This window comes from Sarcophilus harrisii, chromosome 5 (genome assembly GCF_902635505.1).
Source record: "Sarcophilus harrisii chromosome 5, mSarHar1.11, whole genome shotgun sequence".
NCBI classification, from domain to species: Eukaryota; Metazoa; Chordata; class Mammalia; order Dasyuromorphia; family Dasyuridae; genus Sarcophilus; species Sarcophilus harrisii.
In genome coordinates, this window is record NC_045430.1 from 93,321,306 (window position 1) to 93,344,222 (window position 22,917).

Below are 22,917 nucleotides of genomic sequence, written 5' to 3' on the forward strand. Positions count from 1 at the left end.
CTTATAGCTAAGCATATACTTAGATGTAATGGTTGCACACAGTGTGTTGTAATGATCGTACTGAGATATTTAAGGGAGTCTCAGATAGAACGCTCTCTCAGCCACAGACACAAGAGAAGACACCAGATCCCATACTCCATCTTTGACCAGCCACGTGGCAGCTCTCCTGCCTCCTTCACTCCTCCACTAAGACCAAGGACTGGGGCTAATCCTGAGGTCCTCTAGAGAGCTAGTCCAGATTTTATAGTTCTGAATTGCTTTTCAGTATGGTTTTATCAGTTCACAACTCTACCAACAATGTATTAGTGTCCCAGTTTTCCCACTCCCCTCCAACATTTGTCATTATCTTTTCCTATCATCTTAGCCAATCTGAGAGGTATATAGTGGTACCTCAGAGTTGTCTTAATTTGCATTTCTCTGATCAATAGTGATTTAGAGCATCTTTTCATATGACTAGAAATGATTTCAATTTCTTCATCTGAAAATTGTTCATATCCTTTGACTATCAACTGGAGAATGGCTTGAATTCTTATTTATTTGAGTCAATTCTTTACATATTTTAGAAATGAAGCCTTTATCAAAACCCTTGTATATAAATTTTTTCCCCAGATTATTGTTTCCCTTCTAATCTTGTCTGCATTGGTTCTGTTTGTATAAAACCTTTTTAACTTAGTATAATTAAAATTATCTATTTTGTATTCCATAATGTTCTCCAGTTCTTTGGCCACAAATTCCTTCCTTCTCCATATATCTGAGAGATAAAACTATCCTGTTTTTCTAATTTGCTTATAACATCACTGTATCTAAATCATGAACCCATTTCAACTTTATCTTGGTATAGGGTGTTAGGTATGGGTCAATGTCTAGTTTCTGTCATTCTGTTCCAATTTTTAAGGATATTGGAAGGATATTTCTAGTCTAGGAGTATTATATGTTCTTTTGGGATTCAGGGTAAAAATCATTCCTCTAGTCATTGCAGTTTGGAAATAGTCCTATCCCACATCAGGAGGCCTTTTTCATTGTCTGAGAGAACAAATTTATCAGTGAGCAGTGAGACAGAAATTGAGAAGCCATATAGAACAGTACACAAGATTGAAATACTCCTGCTTAGTCAGGAGTAACATGAAGTCTCAAGTTAAATGTGGATAGAATGATCTCACCTGATAATTGAGCTCTGAGCAATTTCTGGAGGTACAGACTGAGAATCAAGGGACAAGTTGTGCTGACAAGATTTCCCTACATAGCTGAAATTAATCAATGAATATTTGTTTTCAGTTAATGAAAATCTACCTACTGTCTCCCATCTCCTTCCTCCTTCCCATCCCCTCTATTGTGAAAGCAAGAAAAACAAAATCCCTGTTATAAACATATGTAGTTAAGCAAAACAAGTTCCTAAACTGGCCATATCCTAAAAAAAAATTCTCAATTTCCATCAAATCCCTTTTTTTTTTTCCTCTCATGATTTTCTTTCACTTTTGATTTGATTTTTCTTGCACATAAGGAATATGGAAATATTTAGAATTGCATGGTCAACCTATGTCGGATTGCTTGCTGACTTGGAATGGAGGGGGTAGGGAGACAGGGAGAAAAATTTGGAACACAAGGTTTTGCAAAGGTGAATGCTGAAAACTATTATTACATGTATTTGTAAAAATAAAATGCTATAATACTATTACAAATTTTTTCATAAAAAAATTATTCTAGAAAATCTGGGTCATTGAGTCAATCAAAAGATAGGTCATTCAGAAGTCAAGAGGCTAGGAAAGGATTGTAGTCTGATAAAAATCTTTTTCCTCTCTGCCAAAACTTATTTCCTTCTGCCTCAGGAGTCTAACTCCTTCCTCCCATTCCTAATCCCTAAACCTGGCACAGTGGTATGTGTTTATAAAAACTCAATGATCATTCCCAACTTGTGGAGGTTATGCAAACATGATTAGAGATGGATGCACATGGATGCAGATATCTGTTTATGTAACATTCCTTCACCCAACTAAGTCATTCAATCTCTTCTGGATATAAGGAAAGGACATTCTCTTACTCCTGGACAGAATGACCTTCTAAACTTGCTTCTAAATTGTCCTTCAAGGGCATTCCCACCCTATCTAGAGCTGATGTTAGGGGGATCAGGGAGAGACACACGAGATGCTTTATGTTTACATTATTATCAATTATCCAGTAACAGAGAACTTTCTTTTTAATCTAAGAGGTTAGTTGGACAACTACCTGAGATACAAAACTAAGGTTGGGGAAGCCTTATCTAAACCATTCAAATCAAATACATTTATCATGTGTCTAGTATGTTTAAGGGACAGGAACATGAGATTAAAAAATAATTAAATTAAAATTTATTTAAATTTACATTACATATGTATAAATTATATATTTATAAAATTAATAGAATTTAAATTTAAAATTGTCTTTGCTTTAGAGGAGTTTATCATTTTATAGGGTATAAGGGCAGATAGAGCACTAGTCTGGAGTCCAAATTAGTGAGTGGGCCTCACATGCTAACCAACTATATGACCCTGGGCAACTTACTTAATCCTGTTTGCCTCAGTTTCCTTGTTTGTAAGATGAGCTTAAAGAAATGGCAAATCACTCTAGTATCTTTGCCAAGAAAACCTCAAATGGGATCACAGAGTTGGACAGAACTGAAAAATGACTCATACTAGAGTATGAGAAAATAAAAGACTATTCCTATTTCTTTGAACATATTTAAGGTTTCCCATTTCCTGGTGGTAGATGAGAAATACTAAAATGTAATTAGTTCGACATCTGAGGGCTGTGTGCTACTTTATGAGCACATACTTATGAAACCCTTGGGGGTAGTTGTGGAAATAGCAGTCCAGTTTTAAGTGATGAAGTGATTTTTGCCCAAAGTCACATAACTAATGTTAGATGAAGTATTTAGTTTCAGGGAGAAGTCTGAGGTAGCAAAATGCTAGATGATTTCTGAAATGCAATCCAGCCTCCACTTTTCCTCCTATTCATTTCTGGGACTAGTTCAGTATCCATAAGTAAGTTCTTTCCAAGATAAGTACCAACAAAGCAGTTCTATAAGCCAACTACAGAAGTGGAGACCAATGGTTTCAATATTTTGATTATACAATCCTATTATTAAACACTTTTGAGCATATACCCTCAGTCTGTGTATTTATAAATTGTATACTATTATACCAATAATTATAGTCACTTTTAGGAAAAGCATTTTGGCAGGAAATAACTCCGGAAAGAGATGACAAGAACATGAATTAGGATACACTATCCTATAGGGTACTATGAATTGAGAGAAGACAAAATACATTTTGGAAATAGAAACAAGATTTGGCAAATGACTGGGTATATGAAATAGTGGAAAATGGTAACTAGGTAGTAACTAACCCTGGGTGACTAGAAGTATAGTGGTGTTCTTTACAGAAAAAGAAGGTTCAAAAAGATGGTTTGGGGAAGAAAAACAATTCAGTTATGTGATAGCAACATACTTGGGTCTATCATGAGACTCAGTGTGTCCAAGGCAAAAAGGAGGAATGAGTGCAGGGCTTTTAAGTCTTCACCACATTAGAATTTGTCATCTTAGGGATCCCATGGGAACTTTGGTAGAAACTGCAAAGGCTTGTTTAGGTTTAATATCAGGAAAGGTTTCTGAATTAGAGCTATTCAAAAGTGGAAGAGGATACCTCCGGATGTGCAAGAATTCTTCCTTGGAGGCCCTTCAGGCTCAGACTAGATTACTTGCCAGGAATGCTATATTGGGGATTCCTTTTGCACATGAATTGGACAAAGAGGGCTGTTATCTCTTCCAACTCTCAAATTCCAGATTGAAGAAGCGATGACTTTAATGTCTTCCAACAATTTAACCTAATTCCACATATCTAATAAGTTACCAAATGTTAACCATTTTCACCTCCACGCCTACATTTTCCCTATCCTTCTACACAAAGATGCCAAAATTATTTTCCTTAAGTATAGGAATTATAACTAAATCACTGCCCTACTCAAAGTTTGGTGGCTCCCCATCAATTCTAGAATCACATGATTTTCTCTATCTTGCCTTATAAATTTCTATATGTTTGAAAATGTACATAATTAGTACAACAGTACATATATATTAAGATTGTATGCTAAAGAAAAGCACTTTTTAATCAATTTTGTTTTCTTATAACTGAATCAATAAAAGGCTTTGCAGTGTTCTAAGGCTTGATGCAATCAGCAAATGTCAACATGGAAGGCAGCAAGACTCCTTTTTGTTTTTTTGCCTTGTTTGGCCTTAATAAAGGATATTAACCAGTTCTCTCTGCTTGCATTAATCAAGTAGTTTTGTGTGATTTTAACATCCACAGGAAACACCTTTCTGGGTACAGTGAGAGAAGAAGTATTTAATGTAAGCAAGTATTGGAGGAAAAAAACGAAAAGCTTAGACAACTGCTTCCCTTTTAGACTTGGGTAGCAGCATCTTTAGCACATTATCTCATAGGACTGTTGTAAGATTCAAATGAAGTTAATAAGTGTAAAGTATCTTGCACTTCTAAAGTGCATTAGGTTAAGTAGTCATTGGATACACTGTGTGACAGGAGGCAAGTTCCTTTGCCACAATGCTTCAGTTATGGTTCTAAGTTGCAGAGCAGATGCATTATGTACTGGCAGTGTCCTAAACCAATGATCTCTTAGAGTTCTAGTATAAAAATTAAAATGTTAGTTAATAATAATGAACTGTCCCCCCCTCTTATTTGTGGGTGCTGGAGAGAACCTGGGTTCATGAGAAAGTTTCTCCCAAAGGGAAAACTTCCTTCTATCAGGCCACCAGGACACAGGAGCCCAACACCTAGCTAGGAAAGACAGGGAGTCGAGAGCCTATCCTTTGTTAAACAATACCCCAATATCTCAAATATATATATATATATATACACACACACACACACACACACACACACACACACACACACACACACAAAGCACCAAGACAGATTAAGGATTTTTTCTTTATTTTTTACAAATTAAGACTTTGTAGATTTCATATATTTCTGAATCAAAAACACCTGTCTTCACAGTATGAGTTATAGAATGCAGCCTGAGCTGAAAACCAAGAAACTAGAAAAGAAAGTGATAGTTACAGTGATTACTGTATTAAAAACCTGTTAGGCATTCTCTTTAAAAGAAGAATTTTTTTCTTGTCATTCTTGGCACTGTTTCTAAAGAAAAACTTTTATCCCAAGCAAAAAGCACAAAAGGTGGAATTTGGCTTCAGGAGACATTAACACAGTCAAATTCTCAGCAAGGACAGAGCAACATCAAATATGTGGACAAAAGGCTGCTGGGGGATACATCAGGGATAAATAGTCCTACTAGGTCTGGCACCCTGGGATCAGAGACAACTACTCAATCAAAGGTCAACAATCTACAGGAGACAGAGCTATCCTGAATGCCACAGGGTCGAGGAGCAGATGCTTCCCCAGAAACAAAGCAGTACTGTGCTACAAGAGACCAAACTTATAATCCCAGCAGAAGTACTGTCAAACAGTACTGGCAAGGGGAAAGGAGAGCCAAAATAACAGAAGGCTGCTGGCAATAAGCTTAAAGTAATTCCATCCCTCCTGCAGTACAGCCTCACAACTATTCTTAGAGTCATTTGGGTTGCCATCTTCATTTGTATGCCATCTGACTCTGGTTGAAAATGTGGTCATTGGCATGTGGTTCTATTAGCTTTCTCCACATACTTGCAACTAAGGTAAAGTAGCACAGGGTTAAGGGTTTGGTCAGGTGAGCAATGCCTGCATGGGAAAAGGTTGCCATCCCGTCTATAAGACAGGCAACAGAACAAGAGCTAGCAATCATCTGCCAAAATTTTATCTGCTGACTTCCAACACACTGCTTACAGATATTCAGCTGGGGAATGGACTAGATGGCATGGAACGTACAGGTCTGCCTATTAAGTAATCACAGCAGCCCTTACCTGGGAGTCAAAGAGCCTACCATATTCTAGCCCACAGAGGTATTTGGAGGTGTGCTAGCAGAAACAATCCCATAGAGCTCACTATGGATCTTAGCCCTTCTTGGGGCCCTAACTCCAAGATTTTTTGGACACTAATGAGTCAACTCAGAGAGCTACTCAGCAACTAAGACCGAGTTATACTTCCGAGAGGAAGAATCTAGGGGGAAGTTTAGAGAATTAAACATTATCCCACTTCAACATGCATAAGGTTTCTTTTGTAGTTTTGTAGTTGTCCCAGTAACTATTATTTATATCCATACATACTGAAAACTCTCCTACTCTGATGGATTTTAGTGGGGAGGTTCCCTGAAATAGGACCAGGGAAGGAATTAGGGGAACATCCACCAACCAGGATTTCTTGAGAATATGGGGCGTGGGCAAGATGGTGTGTCTGCCAGATTGGCAGTGACTCAACAAGGCTCAGAGGAGGTACAGTGCCTTCCACAAAGCTTCTTCTGAAGTAGAAAGACCAGTTCACTTTATTTGCAAATCTCTTTGAGGAACTGGCAGAGGTTCAAGTCCAAATAGAACATAGGATCTATGGCTTTCAGAAATCTCTATTCTCCAAGGAAGCTTCTATTCAACTTGCTAAAACACATATTGCTTGTCTTTCCCACCCACAGGAACGGTTATTAAACCCAAATAATGTTAAATGAGAAGAGAAGGCTTTGCAAATTAAAAATTCATATCCACCAATAAAGTACTGCCATCAAGAAGAATCCTGAAACTTGCTCCTTCTGCTTGGTTGCAGTTACTCTTCACATACCAGGGACTGACTGCCGAAGGACAAAGGAATACGGAATCCCAGGGAACATGAAGCCAAACTCCAAATAAGAATCTGCTAATCAGTTTTCTGATTAAAAAAACTCAAAACAGAGAAAACCACAAAGTACAAAAGCTTTTCTGATGCTTTTCATTATCACAGAACACGCCACCTGTAATGTGTGCAAAGAGGAAATGAGAGGATGAGGGAAGGGAGCCAAAGAGGGGAAGGCTGAACAGCTGTCTTACTTCTTCTCTTTCTTCTTGTCCTAAAAGGAAAGAATCACAGGGTCAATCCAAACTATATTTCCAAAACTTATGCAGAATTAATTAAGCCACCAACCTTCCTTCATGCATCTGAAAGTATCAGGAAAGATAACCACCAAATGGAGAGGTAACATGTACTCCAAGTGTTTGTTTAATATTCAATTAGAAAAGAAAAATCTTGATAACCTTAATAGTAGTGATATTTTAGAAAAAAGATCAGAAAAAGTTCAAGAGTTCATACTCCAGTACAAATCTGATTTTCTAATACAGGACAGTCAGTCTAATGAAACTGACTTAGTCTAACACAAAGGACATGAAGTCCTCTGAGGACAAGTTACAATGTGACTGTGCCTCTCTGAGCATGATGCCATCAGAGCAGCACCGATTACTGATAAAAATCTCAGCTTCTTGGTCATGTTCCTTTTGTACAAACTTTAAAAAAAGCTCAAGTATAGGACAAGGCCTACTTGTTATGTCTTTCTAAGGTTACTTCAAGTCTTGTTCAATTGCATCTCATTACCCAGAATGGTGGACAGAACAGGCATTCCTTCACTTGCTAAATCTATTCCATTGTCATATTTTTCAGAATATATTTGATATAAATTGCTGACTGATAGGAAGTTTGTATGGGGCTGGTCCTCCATTACTTATTCTCATTCACTAGCAAATGTTCTGCTAACACATTTTCTAAAGAACTATTTTCACAAACATTACAATTTTCATGTCTGAACTTTCATTTCCTGCTACTGAAATGTACACTTTCTGTTCAGCCTTCAGGCTATCATTCTTAGAAAATGCCTCTTTTCTACCATCTGGTTCATCTCCCACACATAATAAAATACCTTTCCAGCACTACCCATTGGCCTGTAATGAATACTTTCAAAATAAAAGTTTGTAAGATGTAAATAGGGTGATATCTTATTTAGGTATCTTAGAGCATTTTGTTTTAAGTCTTGGACAACAGAGTGGACTTACCTTTTCGTTCATTGCTAAGATCATCATGAGTTTCCGGAAGAGGGTGACAAAATCCAGGAAGAGGTCAACACAATGCCTGGGAGAGAGAAACCAGGCCAAGAAGTCAATACAGTATTCTGTGTCACCCCAAAGACCAAACAACAAAACAATCTGGAATCCCTTTTCTTCATAGGCCTCAGTTTCTAAGATGCTCTACCAGTTAACTAATATTCTGGCATCTTAAGGGATGACTAAAAGCTGGGCAATATGCCATGAGTATATAAGGCTTGATCCATGTTAATTATTCCTTCTTCTATACTTCCAGTTCTAATTCAGTTGTGAAAAGTCAGTACTACTTTGAGGATTTGACATATTCTAAACCAGATGAAAGCCAGGTTAGATTTAAGGCCATTCAAAGAGTCAAGATCCTCTTAGAGAAGGGAAAGGACATACAAAACGAATGTCAATCATTCCCCTCACGTCTTATATTAATTAAAATGACAAGTTAATGTTCTCACACTTACCAGATGTAATCCTTATCTCCATTTTCAGCTTTTTCAATTATGAGTTGAGTATCAAAAAGGACAAAGCCACACATGACCACCAGTCCCACATACAGATTTGCCTAATGGAAAAGGAATAGGAACAAGGTTATCATGCAAGCGATATGTGCTGAATTGAAGACACTTTTAAAAAGAGAGAAAGATAAGAGAATTTAGAAATTCTTTATCTAAAATGATATGTACTACTGAAGCTTTTCCTAAAGCATGTGGACTTATTTATGATTTTAGACCACTGGAACAGTAACTAAGAAATGCTAATATTTCTAACAAATGCCAACATCAAGAGGCACAGAAATCTGCAAAATAGATCATGATCTTTTGGGGGCATAATTTTGTAAACTTAATTAGATCAATGAAATAAAAGAATAGCTGATTTATTCCTAAGGCCCTTACAATTCCAGCATTCAAAAAATTCTTTGAATCTCTAAAAATATTTAACTTAAAGGGAATTATGCTGGTGATGTTAAGTAGGGTCATCTCATAAAGATATATTTCAATTAAAATTAAATACTTAAATGCCACAGCAATGCCTCTGGGACTAGGATGAAGACAAAAATAAAAACAGTACTCTCTGCTCTAAAAAGAGTTTATAATAGGGATTATAGTTTGAAAAGCCTATTGTCTTTTATTGAAAATAAACTAATACTATATTGTTCCTAAAACCTCTCAGAGTTCAAAGACAAAATGATAATATTCAGTAATTTCATTTCACATGTAAATGATTTACCTGGAAGAGCCAGTAAGATCCAAAGAAGAGGTTCCCAAGGGAGGAAAACAGCATCAGGCTCATAGCTGACATCAAGATACCTACAACAGGTGGTATGAAACTTACTTTTGAGAAAAGCCAGAATATCCTCTCCTTTTTACAACAACAGGGAAAACACAAGACAGACTCTGAGTCAAACCCAATTAAGAATCTTCAAGTGAAAAAGTAGGGGGGGAGGGGCATTGTCTTAATGAGGCTTCAATACAGAGTAAGGGAAAAACTCCTTTTTTTAGTTTCTCCTTACCTCCCAGGAAGAGGTAACTGCGACGCCTAGCATAGAGTGCACTCAAGGTGAAGCAGCTGAAAATCATTGCTGTGCCAAGGAAGGAGGTGGGAATGATGCTACAAAAGAAAAGGGTGATATTGAAGATGGCCAGATTGTTAGTGGGCATATAAAGGCTAACAGATTCTAAAAAATTCCAATGTCATTTACCTGGGGTTGATGGCAATGCATAAGTCCAAGGCAGGGCCCAAACCAACTCCTAAAAAAATAAACACCCCACAATCCATTATTAACCATCAGTTATTGAAAAGGTGCCTCTTACCCACAGGGATAATTCCTACTAGGAAATATACCAAAAATGTATACATTTATTTATGATTTTAGACCACTGGAAGAAACCTTCAACATTAACTAAGAAATACTAATTCCTTAAAGACTTACCTCTCACTTCCTTGGTTAGATTTTTTTTCAATAATGTATTTGGGGGACTGATTTGACTAGACACAGACTGACTTCCAAATAACTTGGAGTTACATATAAGTCTTTAAAATATTTGAATAGGGCTCATAAGAAGGTAAACTAAGTATGAGGCATGATAACTCTCAGTCATTTATCATTTTATAATAAAAAAAAATGTTTCTCCTATCTCATTCGATCTTGGAAAAAATCCTATGAATTAAGACATAACTGGCCCCATTTTGTGAATAAGTACATGGATACAGAAGGGTTAAATAATTTGCTTATAATCACTTAGCTATTAAGTGGTAGAAACTAGGAGTAGAACTTTGGACTTTTTTCTCTGTAGCAAAAATGGCTGGCTAGTTTTCGTTAGAGCTTGTTCTTATGAATGGCAACAATCATATCCTGGCTCTAGATCATTCATGGAGGGAATAGAATAAACACAGAGCACTTTAACATTTTAATGGGATATTAAAAATATATCTTCTCAGGCTGAATTCAGCACTTACCTGTAAGGAAAGCAAATCCAGCCAGAAGGCCCAGTCTCTTCTGCTCAGTTTCATGACTGTGTGGTGTTGCCATCAGCCATATCATCAATCCCAAAGAACCCAAGGCTGAGAGCAAGCCAGCCTATCAGAATCAAACAGACAATTAAGTACTTGAAGGTCCAGAAGAGTCCAAATGCTCATAGAATTAAGATACTCATGTATTCTTGAAATAAATGCCCAAGTAGGAAGAGCCTATAGAATCTGCCCTTTGTCGTTTCCAACTCTTTCTTTTCCCAGCTTTTACTGGCTCTCTCCAAGGATAAATGGAAAATATTCTTTCTCAGAGGTGAGGCTGTTCAAGAACCTTGCCCTGAAAACTATTATTCCTAGAACACAACAAGAATTTATAGGACATTTTTTACAAAACTCCTGACAATGTGGAAATTTCTGCTCATTTGTGGTAAGATATAATAATCTTATTACTTTGCATTTTCCTATCAAACACAGAACTAAGCTACAGCAAATTCATTATTAATTATAATTTACATATAGAAATCTTATGACACTTCTAAAATCCTTCCTCACAAGAGACCTGTTAAGTTAAATAGAAAGTTATCTTCATTTTACTCATGAGAACACCATAACTCGGACCTAGATTTCTAAGTTAAGCCTCCTAATTCTAAATCCTGGATTCTTGCCTGGCACCAACTGGCTTTTACCTTATCTCTATATCTACAACTCAAATGTTCTATTACTTCACCATGTGATGTCTTGAGCAGAGAAAGTACAGGTGGGAGAAAGAAGAAACAGAACAAAAAGGCTACATATTAAAGAGAATCTCAGCAAGTAGCTATCTTAAGATAGGAACAGCAAAGCATTCTTTGCTAAAGAGTCAAGGCATTCTGGTTTTGATATCTGCTTGAAATACCTTGAGATCTGCATTAAGCAAGTTCCTTAAATTATAAAGGAATTAAGTGAGTCAATTGTTTTTACCTGAATGAAATGGGTAACCACATGGACATAGGCCCCTGCAGCTGCCACAAACATGCAGAGAGCAAAGCTGGCATAGACCTTCTTCAGGTGCTGCTGTGTAGAAGGTGTGCTAAATGATAACAAAAATAACAGTTGTCACTCTAGGAACTATGGCCACTCATGAATCAATAAATCAAAAAGGAGAGGAAATCTTGAAAAATCAGTCTACTTCCCCTAAATGTAAAAATCCTTTATATTCTAAAAGTCATAACACAAGTATTTCTAACTGTTATCAGGAAAAAAACATATCAAGACATTTCAAAATAATGTTCTTAAAAATGGATAACAGCAATGACAAATGTGTTGGGAAAAGGCAAATCATATAATACCTGAAAATCTGGTTATCTATGATATACAAATTATGGGAGCATCAAAGCTAAAAAATAGTTAAAAGCTTTCTAATATTATGCAACAATGCTAGGGGGATCTTGGGTCTTCTGATTCCTGAAAAGATTTACTAGTTTGTCTGTTAGCCATGCACATGGAAGTTAACAAACAAATAAGTATAGATGTTTATATATACATATAAATATATATATAAAAGCATCAAGGTTATTAAAACACTTACATGTGTGAAAATTTTAAGAGCGCATCAAAGTTGATCTTCCGATCAAACATGTTCATGGTGCCGGAGTCTGTAGGACACAGCCTTCACTCTGAAAGGCCAAAAGAGGAGCAAAAGACAAAATTAAGTTTAAAGAATACAAAGATACATAAGACATGGATACATCACTTAATACTTTCTCAAAGAATAATCCACTGATTTTTCAAAAGAACAATAAATTGTTCCAGGAAATTCTGTCAGTGATTTAAAGTTAATTCTTGGAATATAAAAATGTTTCTGCCATTTTTTTTCCAGGTGGCTAGAGAATTTGAGGGGAAGGATATAGTGAACCTGAAAAACTCAAAAAGAATACCAATGATAATCTAAACAATGAATTATCACTTCTATTCTTCAGTGTATGCTACACATACACTTTCAACATTTATAGATTTCAAATCAACTCATTCATTTGAAGGTGCAATGATTTCTCAACTCTAATATGAAAAATTACAAAAATGTCACAGGAAGAAAGAAATCCACATGTTCCTCCTCCAAAATCAAAGTATATACTTAGGAAGGAAACATAATTACTAACTGGAGCATTTCCAAGCTAACAGGTCTAACACATTATTGCAATAAAAAACACCACCTGGGATTTTTAATTCCATGAAATCTGGCTCTTCAGCTTTAAATATACTTTATAATTCAGCCCTCAAAACAGGTAATATTCATTATTGAATCTAAACTATACTAATGAATCGTTCACCTCACATTAATTTTCAAGTCTCCCAAATTTGACTCAATTTAAGGCAGATGAAAAAAGTACTAGTTTGGAGTCATATGGCTTGGGGGATTATCAAGCCTCAGCTCCTACAAATCCCTTTCTATGTATGTGACCTTGAACATTTTCATCTATAAAAGTAATTAATCTAAATGACCTTTAAGACTCCTTTCAGTTTTAAAATCTCTATTAAGTAAAAACACATATGCAAACATGTTTATAAAAATATAAAAATGTATAAAGAATATAAGACGAAATGTATTTCATATATATTTTGATTAACACCTAGGAATACCGCAAACACAATTTAAGGCAACTAGTGTTAAAAGTACAAAGTCACTAACCAAGATTTGGGCCAACGTTTCCCTTAATAAAAGGCTTTTGAAACAAGAAGAAAGGAGAACACTCAGTAAACATTCACATCAGTTCTGCGGACTCCTGGTAACAAGTCAGCAGTGTTTTGTGCAGGGCACAAAGCACAATCACTAACTTCTAGTTTCCTTCCCCCCCTTTTGTTCTGCTTATCTCTACCCACCTTAATGTTTTTGTATGATCAAAATCCTTGAGAGTTGGAGGTACTGCTAGCTGCTGAGTCTACTAACGCTGTTGCTCTCAACTCTAAGTCATGGGACTTTGGGTTTTCTTGATCTAGATGGTGCAATTATTGCAGGCTGTTGCAAGCTAACCATAACCTTCCATAACCATGATGAGCAAGTTCCCTGAGGAGCTCTTTTACAGGATGGCATAATCCAGCATCTGGAAAGTGTCATTAATTCTCTTAATGATATCCCTAGACAGAACTTAGAAGGATTCTGAAGCAGCTTCCAAAACCATGTATTATAGTTTCGATGCAAATTCCTAATTTAAGGGAGATTATTTTTTGTTTCCAGTTTCAAGGTATACTTTACAAGGGGAGGAAAAAAAAAAATCAAAATTCTAGTGAACTACTTTATGTGGCCCCTTAGATCTATAACACAGAGTGTCATGGGAAAAAAAAGAGCCATGGTAAGCAGGAATTTCTTCTTGAGACGAAACAATTTCTAGTGTACAACTTTAGACTCAGCCTGATTTCTTTAGAAATCTGAAACACCTAGACTGAAAACACCTAGACTCCCTTCAAAATTTCAATGGAGCAAGTTACCTAGTTTGTTCCAAATCTATTCCAACAGGGACCAGACCGGTGATTTAATTGGTATAGACAACTCTCAGGTGAGGGAAATTGTGGTGCCAAGGAAGGTACTTAAGTCTGTAACTTTTGGTCTTAAAGAGTTGTTTAGAACACTAATAAATTAAGTGACTTATCTAAGATCAGACAATCAAAATGTGTCAAAGGTGGGCCTTGAATAGATCTTCCTGGCTTCTAGGCCAGCTCTCTATTCACTATACCACTATCTTCTTAACAAAATCAACTCTTTTTTTAAAAAACTTTTAGTTTAGTTTAGTTCTTCTGATGGAATATTGGACTCAATATTTAATGATCACTGTTGTAAACTCTGGTTCAGACTAAATCATTTATGTCTCAAAAGGGGAACTGGAGGGACAGGAAAGCTCCCAAGTAGAAAGGAATAATTTTAGCCTTATGATTGAAAGACCACCATTCAAAAACAAGTAGTCATGTAATACTTAAGATGAGAAAATGGCAAAGGAACTCATTATGGGATGGTTTTAAGTAAGAAAGATTTTATTCATTCATCACCAGTCAGTCATAATCCATCAAGGTTAATAATTTTTCAACTCCAAACCACAGAGGATTACAACTAACAGTTCTTGCCTTAGATACAGCTGAACTCTTGAGAGAGGCTGGTTCTAAAGAGTAATCTACTATTAATCTCAGAAGACACTATAATTCTAGAACATTTTGTCAAAGAAAAATCCGTAATGAAAGGAACATAAGGCAAAAAATATTGTCAAATGCTCAACAACATAACATGTATATATAGTCTTTCCAATGGTAAAAACAATTAAATTAGTTTTTTAGGATTTCACCAGCCATACAATTAAATTAGTTTTTTAGGATTTCACCAGCCATTTAGGAAATCTATGAACCTCTTATTTAACAAAGCATGGTTCCAAACTCAAGTGAAAAATTCTTCCAAATTTCTCTAAAGTTTATAATTTCACTTTATGACCTTCATCCTTATGAGATACAAGAACCCTGAAATTTGTTAGGGACTATTCTAAATATATATACAATCTCCCAAAATTCTACTGAAGCATTTTGTGAATTATGTAGGTTTCTTTCTGCTAGTAAAATTTAGATGAAAAAAGTTAAAACTTTTGTTACATTGTTCTGTGTGCCTTCCCCACTCATTTGTCTTGCAATGTAATTTTTTAAAAAACAATTATAACTTTTTATTGACAGTACATATGCATGGATAATTTTTTACATTATCTCTTGCACTCACTTCAGTTCAGATTTTTGCCTTCCCTCCCCTAGATGGCAAGCAGTCTAATACATGTTAAATATGTTATTGTATATCCTAGAGACAATATATGTGTGCAGAACTGAGCAGTTCTCTTGTTGCACAGGAAGAATTGGATTCAGAAGGTAAAAATAACCTGGGAAGAAAAACAAAAATTGCAATGTAAAATTTTAATACTAATTACTTACATGCGTATTTGGCTACTTTAAGATTTATAAATCTTCTCTTTCACAGTAAAACTGTTGAAATTAAGTAGCATACTATATTGTTTTATGGTTGTCTTTTCCAAATGAATTTGTTATATAGTCTTACTCCAAATGTCTAACAATGACGGGAAGATCCCAAGAGATCCTAGGTGCCATAAACAAATTATCCATTTACAGTAACCGCTCAAATAGGCAATAATGATGAGTAATGACAGGACTGCCTACATGATCAAATTATGTTTTGTTTTTTAAAAAGAAACCTTTCTTTTGAAGAAACTAAGAGAGAAAGCAGGAGCCAACCTGTGTATATGTACATTTAGTGATTCCCAAAGCCAACAAAATGAGTAAATATTTTCACAATAATTTCACAATTGGGATGTATTGATAAGGTTGATAATGCAGTCACTTTAAACCCTGGTGCAACCAAACATTAGGAAAATAAATTGGCAACTAAAAGAGCTATGTCCTCAAAAATACAAAGAATGGAATTTATAGTGGGAAATTTTTTGAGTTTTTATTTTTCACAATTTCTTTGTATTAGTGTTAATATGTAGTAGTAATAATAAATATGTATTAGTATTAATAATTAAATTTTATTTACATTCAATGTTATGAAGCCACTTGTATTTTTATTGAAACTGTTTCTATAAACACTTTTAAAAAGAATATTGTAGACCTCATTTGCATATTCAACATTATATAATATGTAAGATATTATATCATATTATATTATTTATAAGAGTAACAATATGTGGCTTCTTCAAGTGTATTTTTTTTTTAAAGTATAGGACTAGCTGACTTCTAGAGGACTTTTATAATTACTACTACTTCAAGGGTATTTATTCCAATAATCATGACATATACTATACTTTCTGTAACAAAGTGTGAATGAGTTACTAAAGAATCTAAGAGTTGAGAACTCAATGCTACCTAGCCACCTCTTTTTAAGAATGCAGCTTATTTATAGGACAATTATAGTGGAGTTCTGCTTCAGACTAAGGAATGAATCCATTTCAGTTCAGGCCTTTGGTCATTATAGGTTAGCTATCAGGACAAACTGTGAAGTCCCTTAATCAACCAAGAAACCAATGTGTCCTCAGATCAAGGACAATTTGCAACTGCTCCAGGTTCTGTTGAGCTCAAATATGGTCAAATGCACAAGGCTGACCCCAAACCAACATCCTCTGGGGAAGGAACCTAAGTTGAATGAGCATCTTTCTCAATAAATTCTTTCAACTAATTCCAATCATTAACTGATCTCCCCCTTAACAATAACTATAATATTAAATTTGGTTTCATATGCCAATCTTTTTCTGTTCTTTGTGTGAGAAATGCTCAAGTTTTTTGATGTTTGTCAAAGTATATAAAAAAGGGAATTTAAAATTAACACCAAAAAAAAAAAAAAAAAAAAATTAACACCCACAATAACCACTGCCCTACCAAAGAATAACAAACTAAATTCAAAATTTCTTAAAGCAAAGAGCCAGAACCGCTCTGAGGATTCTATGACCAGTAATATAACTGGTCCAGGTACCCTCACCACCACTCTTCACACCCACATCTCCACTCTCACTCAGAAGCCAATTTAGGCCAGTCAATGTTCTGGTTTACACAAGAACACTCCTAAAAGCTTAATTTATTCAAACTCTTTGGGGCGGGGGAGCCTGAACAGCAGTTTACACCAGACATTGGACTTAAAGCAAGCATATTGTATATGGACTCTGGAGCACCAGGGCTATTTTTACTGAAGCTGACCACTCAGGATATCTACCTTCAAAGGGTGTGCTATAATTATAGATTAAACAATTCTTCTCTCACCTCATCTTCTAGACATTAGCTTATAAAGAAAAAATTGCACATAAAAATTTAAAAGCTAGGAGGGAAAGGGATCACAAAAGTAACTAAGATATTGTCACAAAACTGACTTTCACCCACTTTCATCATATTTTCTACCATACTGTAAATAGAAGAGAAAAATTTTCAGAGAAAGAATAATTATGTCTGTTGAAAATGGAATTTTAAAATTCACATCATATATGAATTTGACTGACAATTAGGAGGTTCTTAATAGATGTTTATTGATAGACCCATGATTTTATCAGTACAAGTTGATCTACCAAAGCAGATCAACACCTCCGCAATTTATAATCTCAAGAGTCGCCTGGAACAGTGAAGGATTAGTGATTTATACTCAGAATCAGGAGCCAAAGTTAACAAATGGGACTTGAATCCAGATTTTTCCCCAGCTCTCTATCCACTACACTAAGTTGCCAACTGTCCTCTCATCCTTTACTACCAATAGGCCAGCCTTTCATTTTTCCTGTATACTTTTCAATGATTAATCTGCATCACTTCTACAACTAATAATTTTCCCCAGAGGGAGAATAATCCCCTTGAGTGGTTTATGAAATAAAGTGAAACTCTTTTGGTTCCTTCCACAGTAGGGATATAGGCTGTCATATCAATAGATAAAAAGAAAATAGAATGGGTCTTAGCTGATAAACAACAATGCTTATTTGAAAATAAACAGTTTAATATCCTAAACGTACACTTTTCAATAAATGAGAATCTAAACTAAAACTACATAAAAAAAAACTTGTTGACAATTTCAGGAAAATTTGAACTGACATATCGATTCATTTCTCTTTTATTAACAGTTAACATTTAGCTTCCTTCCAGCTCTGGAAGTTTAAAGTTTCCTAAGCACTTTTTTCATACATCATCATATTTATTACATTAATAATTGTCCAAGTTCTACAGATGAACAAGGTAATACTAAACAAGAAATGACACCAAGGAATTGTAAGATTTGAACCCTGGTCTCTTCTGATTCCAAGTCACATGTCATTGTCATTGGAAATCATTGTTATTTCCAAATGATCCCATTAATTCCAAAAGAATCTTCCCTTGCAAGAAAAGTACAATCAAGCAAAACCAATTAATAATACAGCGACAGTATCTAAAAATGTACATCTCATTTTGCCCTTTTTGTCCACTACTTTTGCCAAAAAACATGCTTGTTTCACTATCAGACTTCTGAATTCATGCCAAGTTCTGAAGTCATTCTAACACTGTTTTAATTTACTTTACTGTGGTCATTACATAAATTGTTTTCTTGGTCCTGTTTACTTTGTTTTGCATCAATTCATACAACTCTTCCTAACTTTCTCTGAATTCTTCAATCACCATTTCTTATGATATAAAATTACATTACATTCAGAAACAATTTATTCCGCCAATCTTCAACTGCTAAATATCCACTGTGCTTCAAAAGCCATGTTACCATATAAGTTTTTTTTTGTATTTTTGTATATTTATTTATTTTTTATTTTTTGTGTATATATATTATATATGGAACATCATGTGATCTTGTTGGGTCAAAAGGGCGGTATGATTTAATTAAATTTTGCATAACTTTAGAAACTGTTCATTGCATTAGAATAATAATTCTAATTATTAAATTAATTAATAAATAGCTCTACCACAAGCACATTAGTATATCTGGTGGTCTATCACACCAAGCTACTTTGCCTTTTTAGTTTTCTTTTAATGGAAGATGGCAAAACAACCACAACAGGAAAGGGGACAGAGAAAGAGAGCAGTACTCTGACATGTTTCCAATCCAGGATGAAAATGATTAGCGTTACAAACTACATTTTCAAGGGCTGAATTGGCTATCTGTCCATAGGAACCACTCAAATTCAAACTTTTTCTTCTGTAGAATGAAGATAATTCTTTTGTTACCTACTTTAGTGCTGTGAGGAATGTATTTTAATGTAATGTAAAAAACAAAAGATTTAAGGAATCTTGCAAATTGTAAACATGAACCTCTGGTAATAAGTCTACAACAAAAGAAAATGGTAAAATAATTGGGAAATATTCATGAAAAAAAATAACATCAGCTAAGACTTATATTGTACTTATTGCCAGGTGTTATGCTAAACACTTTACAATCATTATCTCATTTGATCCTCATAACAAGACTGGGAGGTAAGTTCCATTATTATCCCCATTTTAAGTGCTGGAAAATAGAGATTAAGTGATTTGCCCAATGACCAAACAGTTAAGTATCATCTTTGGCCAAATTTGAACTCAGGTCTTTGTGACTCTAGGTCTGATATTCCAAAAAGTTCAAAAAGCTTACACTGATACTGTTCTTTGTAGCATATGAAGTGATTTGCTCAAAATAATTCTGAAGAAGACATTATTATTATTAGGTATTAATACCTAATAGTTATTAATAATAAAAAAATAATAATAGCTATTATTACCAATTTGTAAAATAGGTAAACAAGTAAACAACATTCAGGACTTTTGACCCCTTCCCTCCCCAAAGTTTAAGCTTTCCACTGTGACCCTCAAATAAGTCTGTTTCTAGCTTCAAAGGCTGCGTGGGCCACCTTTCTTATGAAATAGTTAACAATTCAGATAGTTAGAAGACGAGTAACAAACTTTCAAAAAATAACCAGAAAAGGTTTTTTTCTATTTTAAAATCAAGGACAATTGTGTTTCAAACAGTCGCTTACCCTGCTCGATTAAATATCGCAATTACACTATTTCAATTGAAGTAAGATATCAAATAGAGCTTTTGAAGAGTTGGGGAGAATGGATGGGGGATGGGTCACTGTGGGGTGACAAAAGACAACACAACACACTCCCTTTATGGTCGCTAAACCTTCGCCCTAATCCCTCCTGAAACGGTGATCTCAGGACGCTGGGAAGCACAAGAAAGGGAAGGTCGGGGCCTCTCACCTGTCCAAAGGTAGCCAATTCTGCTAGGTCGGGGCTGCCCTTTGGGCCCCGGGACGCTGGGCCAAGGGCCCGGTCTTCTATTTATTATCCACCTCCCGCCTCTGCAGTTGGGCTTCCAAGTTACCAAGGAAGCCCGAGTGTCACAGAGGAGGATGTGACATCACTCGTTCCTCCACCATGACAGGACAGCTCCAGGCCGTCCGAGGCCAGCTTAGGCCTCGGCCCACAGGACCGCCCACGCCCCCCCCCCAGCTCCCCCTGCCGCCGTGCCAGAGGGGATGGCTCGGGATCCCTGGTTTCGCTTTCAGTTACGACCAACCAAGAGGGCCGCGCCCCGTCTCAAAGGGAGGACCCAAAAGGAATCCTCTCCCCCTCCTCCGAATCGGCTGGGCGAAGAGAGTAGGAAGGGGCCCCGAGTCAGCGAGATAGCCAGGGGGATGGGCTGGGTGTGGGGGAAGGGGGCGCGTCCTCCTTCCCCTTCCCCCATTTCTACCCCACTCAACGGCGCACGCGCAATTCCCTCGTCTTCTCCCCGAAACCGCACGGCCGGGTAGGCCTCCCGGCCGCACAGGTAAGCTCCCTCAGCGAACCGAGAACGCTCCGATTAAAAGCGAAACCCAACAACTGCACCGTGGATGCCTTCGCTTCTCCCCAAGCATCTCTACTTCCCTCTCAGACCACAGTCAGGACGCATTTTCTCACCTGCCACTCACACCACCTACTCCTCTCAACGCCGGAAGTGTCACTAATCCTCAGCTCAGCTCCAGCCCCTTTTACCCAGTTCTCCGCCCCTACCTCCCGCCAGGCCCCAGTCCCTATTGGTCCTCAGTCGCTCTCCTGCCTATCCAATGGCTGATCCTCCGTAAACACGGCGGAGCTAGTCGACGCCTATTGGCCGGTGCCCCTATAGATCAAACCTGGGTTTTCGGCCAATCATCGTCGTGAAAAGCAGTTGCCGCCCTCCGACGCCTTCCGGCCCCCTTGCCCTCAGTGATCTGCTGCAACTGACGCCACCTCTAACCAAGCAAACATATAGTAGGGCAACTTCCAGTTGTGATGGTGTTGGTGGCGCCTAACTCCGTAATTCGATACGCAAGAGCAAAAGGAATTTGCGTGCAAATAGAAATATTAGAATCCCGGAGTCGGAATGTTCTTGTCCTAAAAGATTTCGCACATGCCTCCATTTTGGGGAGCGTGAACAAGGACTGGCGGATGATAGAAGGAGCACTTTGCTTTCCCTCTCACGTTTCCTGCGTGCATTGTGCCTTTCTCCATCGGCTCTCTGGCAAACAACGCCTCGCCCACCTGCTAGATGAGAACGGGCCCTTTTTAAAAAAAAAAAGGGGGAGGGCAAAAAACTCCTCAGGGACTGGTATTACGTCACTCACTAAAAATTACCCACCCCTTTCTATCTGAAACAATAACCTAGCACCTTGATGTTGTTGTATCGAATCCAGGAAGCTTTATTCAGGAATAGTGAACAGGTAGTTCTGATAGACTTCAATAGTTATGCCGATTCAAGCGTTTCTACTTAGCGTTCAGTCGCCGGGCTGGGTACTGATGGGAGTGGACCACAACTGGGCCTACGCATGTAACTAGGGGCTCAAAGGCTATTTGCATACGACTCTTCTCATTGGAAGATTGAACTAAATGAGATCTATGTCCAGCCAGTTGTAAATCCTCAAGTGCCATATAAATGTTTTTTTTTGTTTGTTTTTTTTTAATTACTCTATATTCTGCCTTTGTGAGGAGTGGAGATGAAAATAATTTGGGAGTGGAGAACTCGATCTTTAGTCTTTGAGTTTCAAGTGAAAAGATTTTATCTTTCCAGAAGGGAGAGAAAGATGTTGGGGCAAAAATCCCTGTGTAAAGAAGGCAGCACCTCTGTCAGATCCCAGTCTCAGGCCATGCATAGCTGAAAAGTTTGTAATAAGATAATGCTGCTGAAGCCTGAAGAGCTGACAACTGAAGTCATCCTCGGTGCTTTGTTTCCCTTAGGACTGACCAGTCTCTTTGATGACTTTGATGACTCTTAACAGGGATGGTCCTTTTTACAGATCTCTGGTACAGGTCTCACCTGCTTCCACAAAGCATTCCAGAGTCAGTCCTTCACCACTCAAAGAATTGTTTTCTTTGAGAGAACTAGTCCTACTCTTAACCTAACACAAGATTTTTCCTGTGTGTCCCAGTCTTCTTCATTCAACGGCCAAAACCATTTAATCCTCTCAAATTTGTTGGGAGGTGATACAATATTCCTTACTTTTTGCAATACATTGTTTTGTTTTGTTTTGTTTTAATTTTTATTTAAGCAGTCAATCACTTAGTCACTTAGCTCTAATCAAGCACTAGCTCTGTTCCAGGCACTACGCTAAATGCTTGGGATACAAAGAAAGACAAAATTAGACCTTGATCTCAAAGAGCTCACATTCTCTTTTTTTTTTTTTTTTTTTTAATTTAATAGCCTTTTATTTACAGGTTATATGCATGGGTAACTTTACAGCATTAACAATTGCCAAACCTCTTGTTCCAATTTTTCACCTCTTACCCCCCACCCCCTCCCCCAGATGGCAGGATGACCAGTAGATGTTAAATACATTAAAGCATAAATTAGATACACATTAAGTATACATGACCAAACTGTTATTTTGCTGTACAAAAAGAATCAGACTCTGAAATATTGTACAATTAGCCTGTGAAGGAAATCAAAA

The 22,917-nt window shown here is 36.7% G+C and overlaps 1 protein-coding gene across 3 annotated transcripts; it reads right to left on the reverse strand.

Annotated features, from left to right (window-relative positions):
* Positions 1–4,960: 4,960 nt before the first annotated feature.
* On the reverse strand, positions 4,961–21,150 carry TMBIM6 (transmembrane BAX inhibitor motif containing 6). 3 transcript variants are annotated; one of them, XM_003770863.3, is made up of 10 exons: positions 20,912–21,059; positions 12,072–12,159; positions 11,465–11,573; positions 10,493–10,613; positions 9,735–9,783; positions 9,546–9,643; positions 9,263–9,342; positions 8,497–8,597; positions 7,994–8,069; positions 4,961–7,020 (listed from the first exon to the last, which is right to left on the reverse strand). In XM_003770863.3, the coding sequence occupies exons 2-10, from the start codon at positions 12,125–12,127 to the stop codon at positions 6,997–6,999; spliced, it is 714 nt and encodes a 237-aa protein (XP_003770911.1). In that variant the 5' UTR covers positions 12,128–12,159; positions 20,912–21,059; the 3' UTR covers positions 4,961–6,996. The 3 variants fall into 3 exon arrangements, with proteins under 3 accessions (XP_003770911.1, XP_031793795.1, XP_031793794.1); XM_031937935.1 differs by lacking the exon at positions 20,912–21,059 and adding an exon at positions 21,127–21,150 and having other exon boundaries at positions 6,880–7,020; XM_031937934.1 differs by lacking the exon at positions 20,912–21,059 and adding an exon at positions 20,210–20,328 and having other exon boundaries at positions 6,880–7,020.
* Positions 21,151–22,917: the final 1,767 nt, after the last annotated feature.

Coding starts and splice junctions, on each gene's coding strand:
- TMBIM6 (XM_003770863.3), bottom strand. CDS start 12,127: ATGAACATGTTTGATCGGAAGATCAACTTTGATGCGCTCTTAAAATTT. Junction 11,574..12,071: donor CTCTTAAAATTTTCACACAT/GTAAGTGTTTTA, acceptor GTTATCATTTAG/CACACCTTCTACACAGCAGC. Junction 8,070..8,496: donor GGAGATAAGGATTACATCTG/GTAAGTGTGAGA, acceptor TCTCTCTCCCAG/GCATTGTGTTGACCTCTTCC.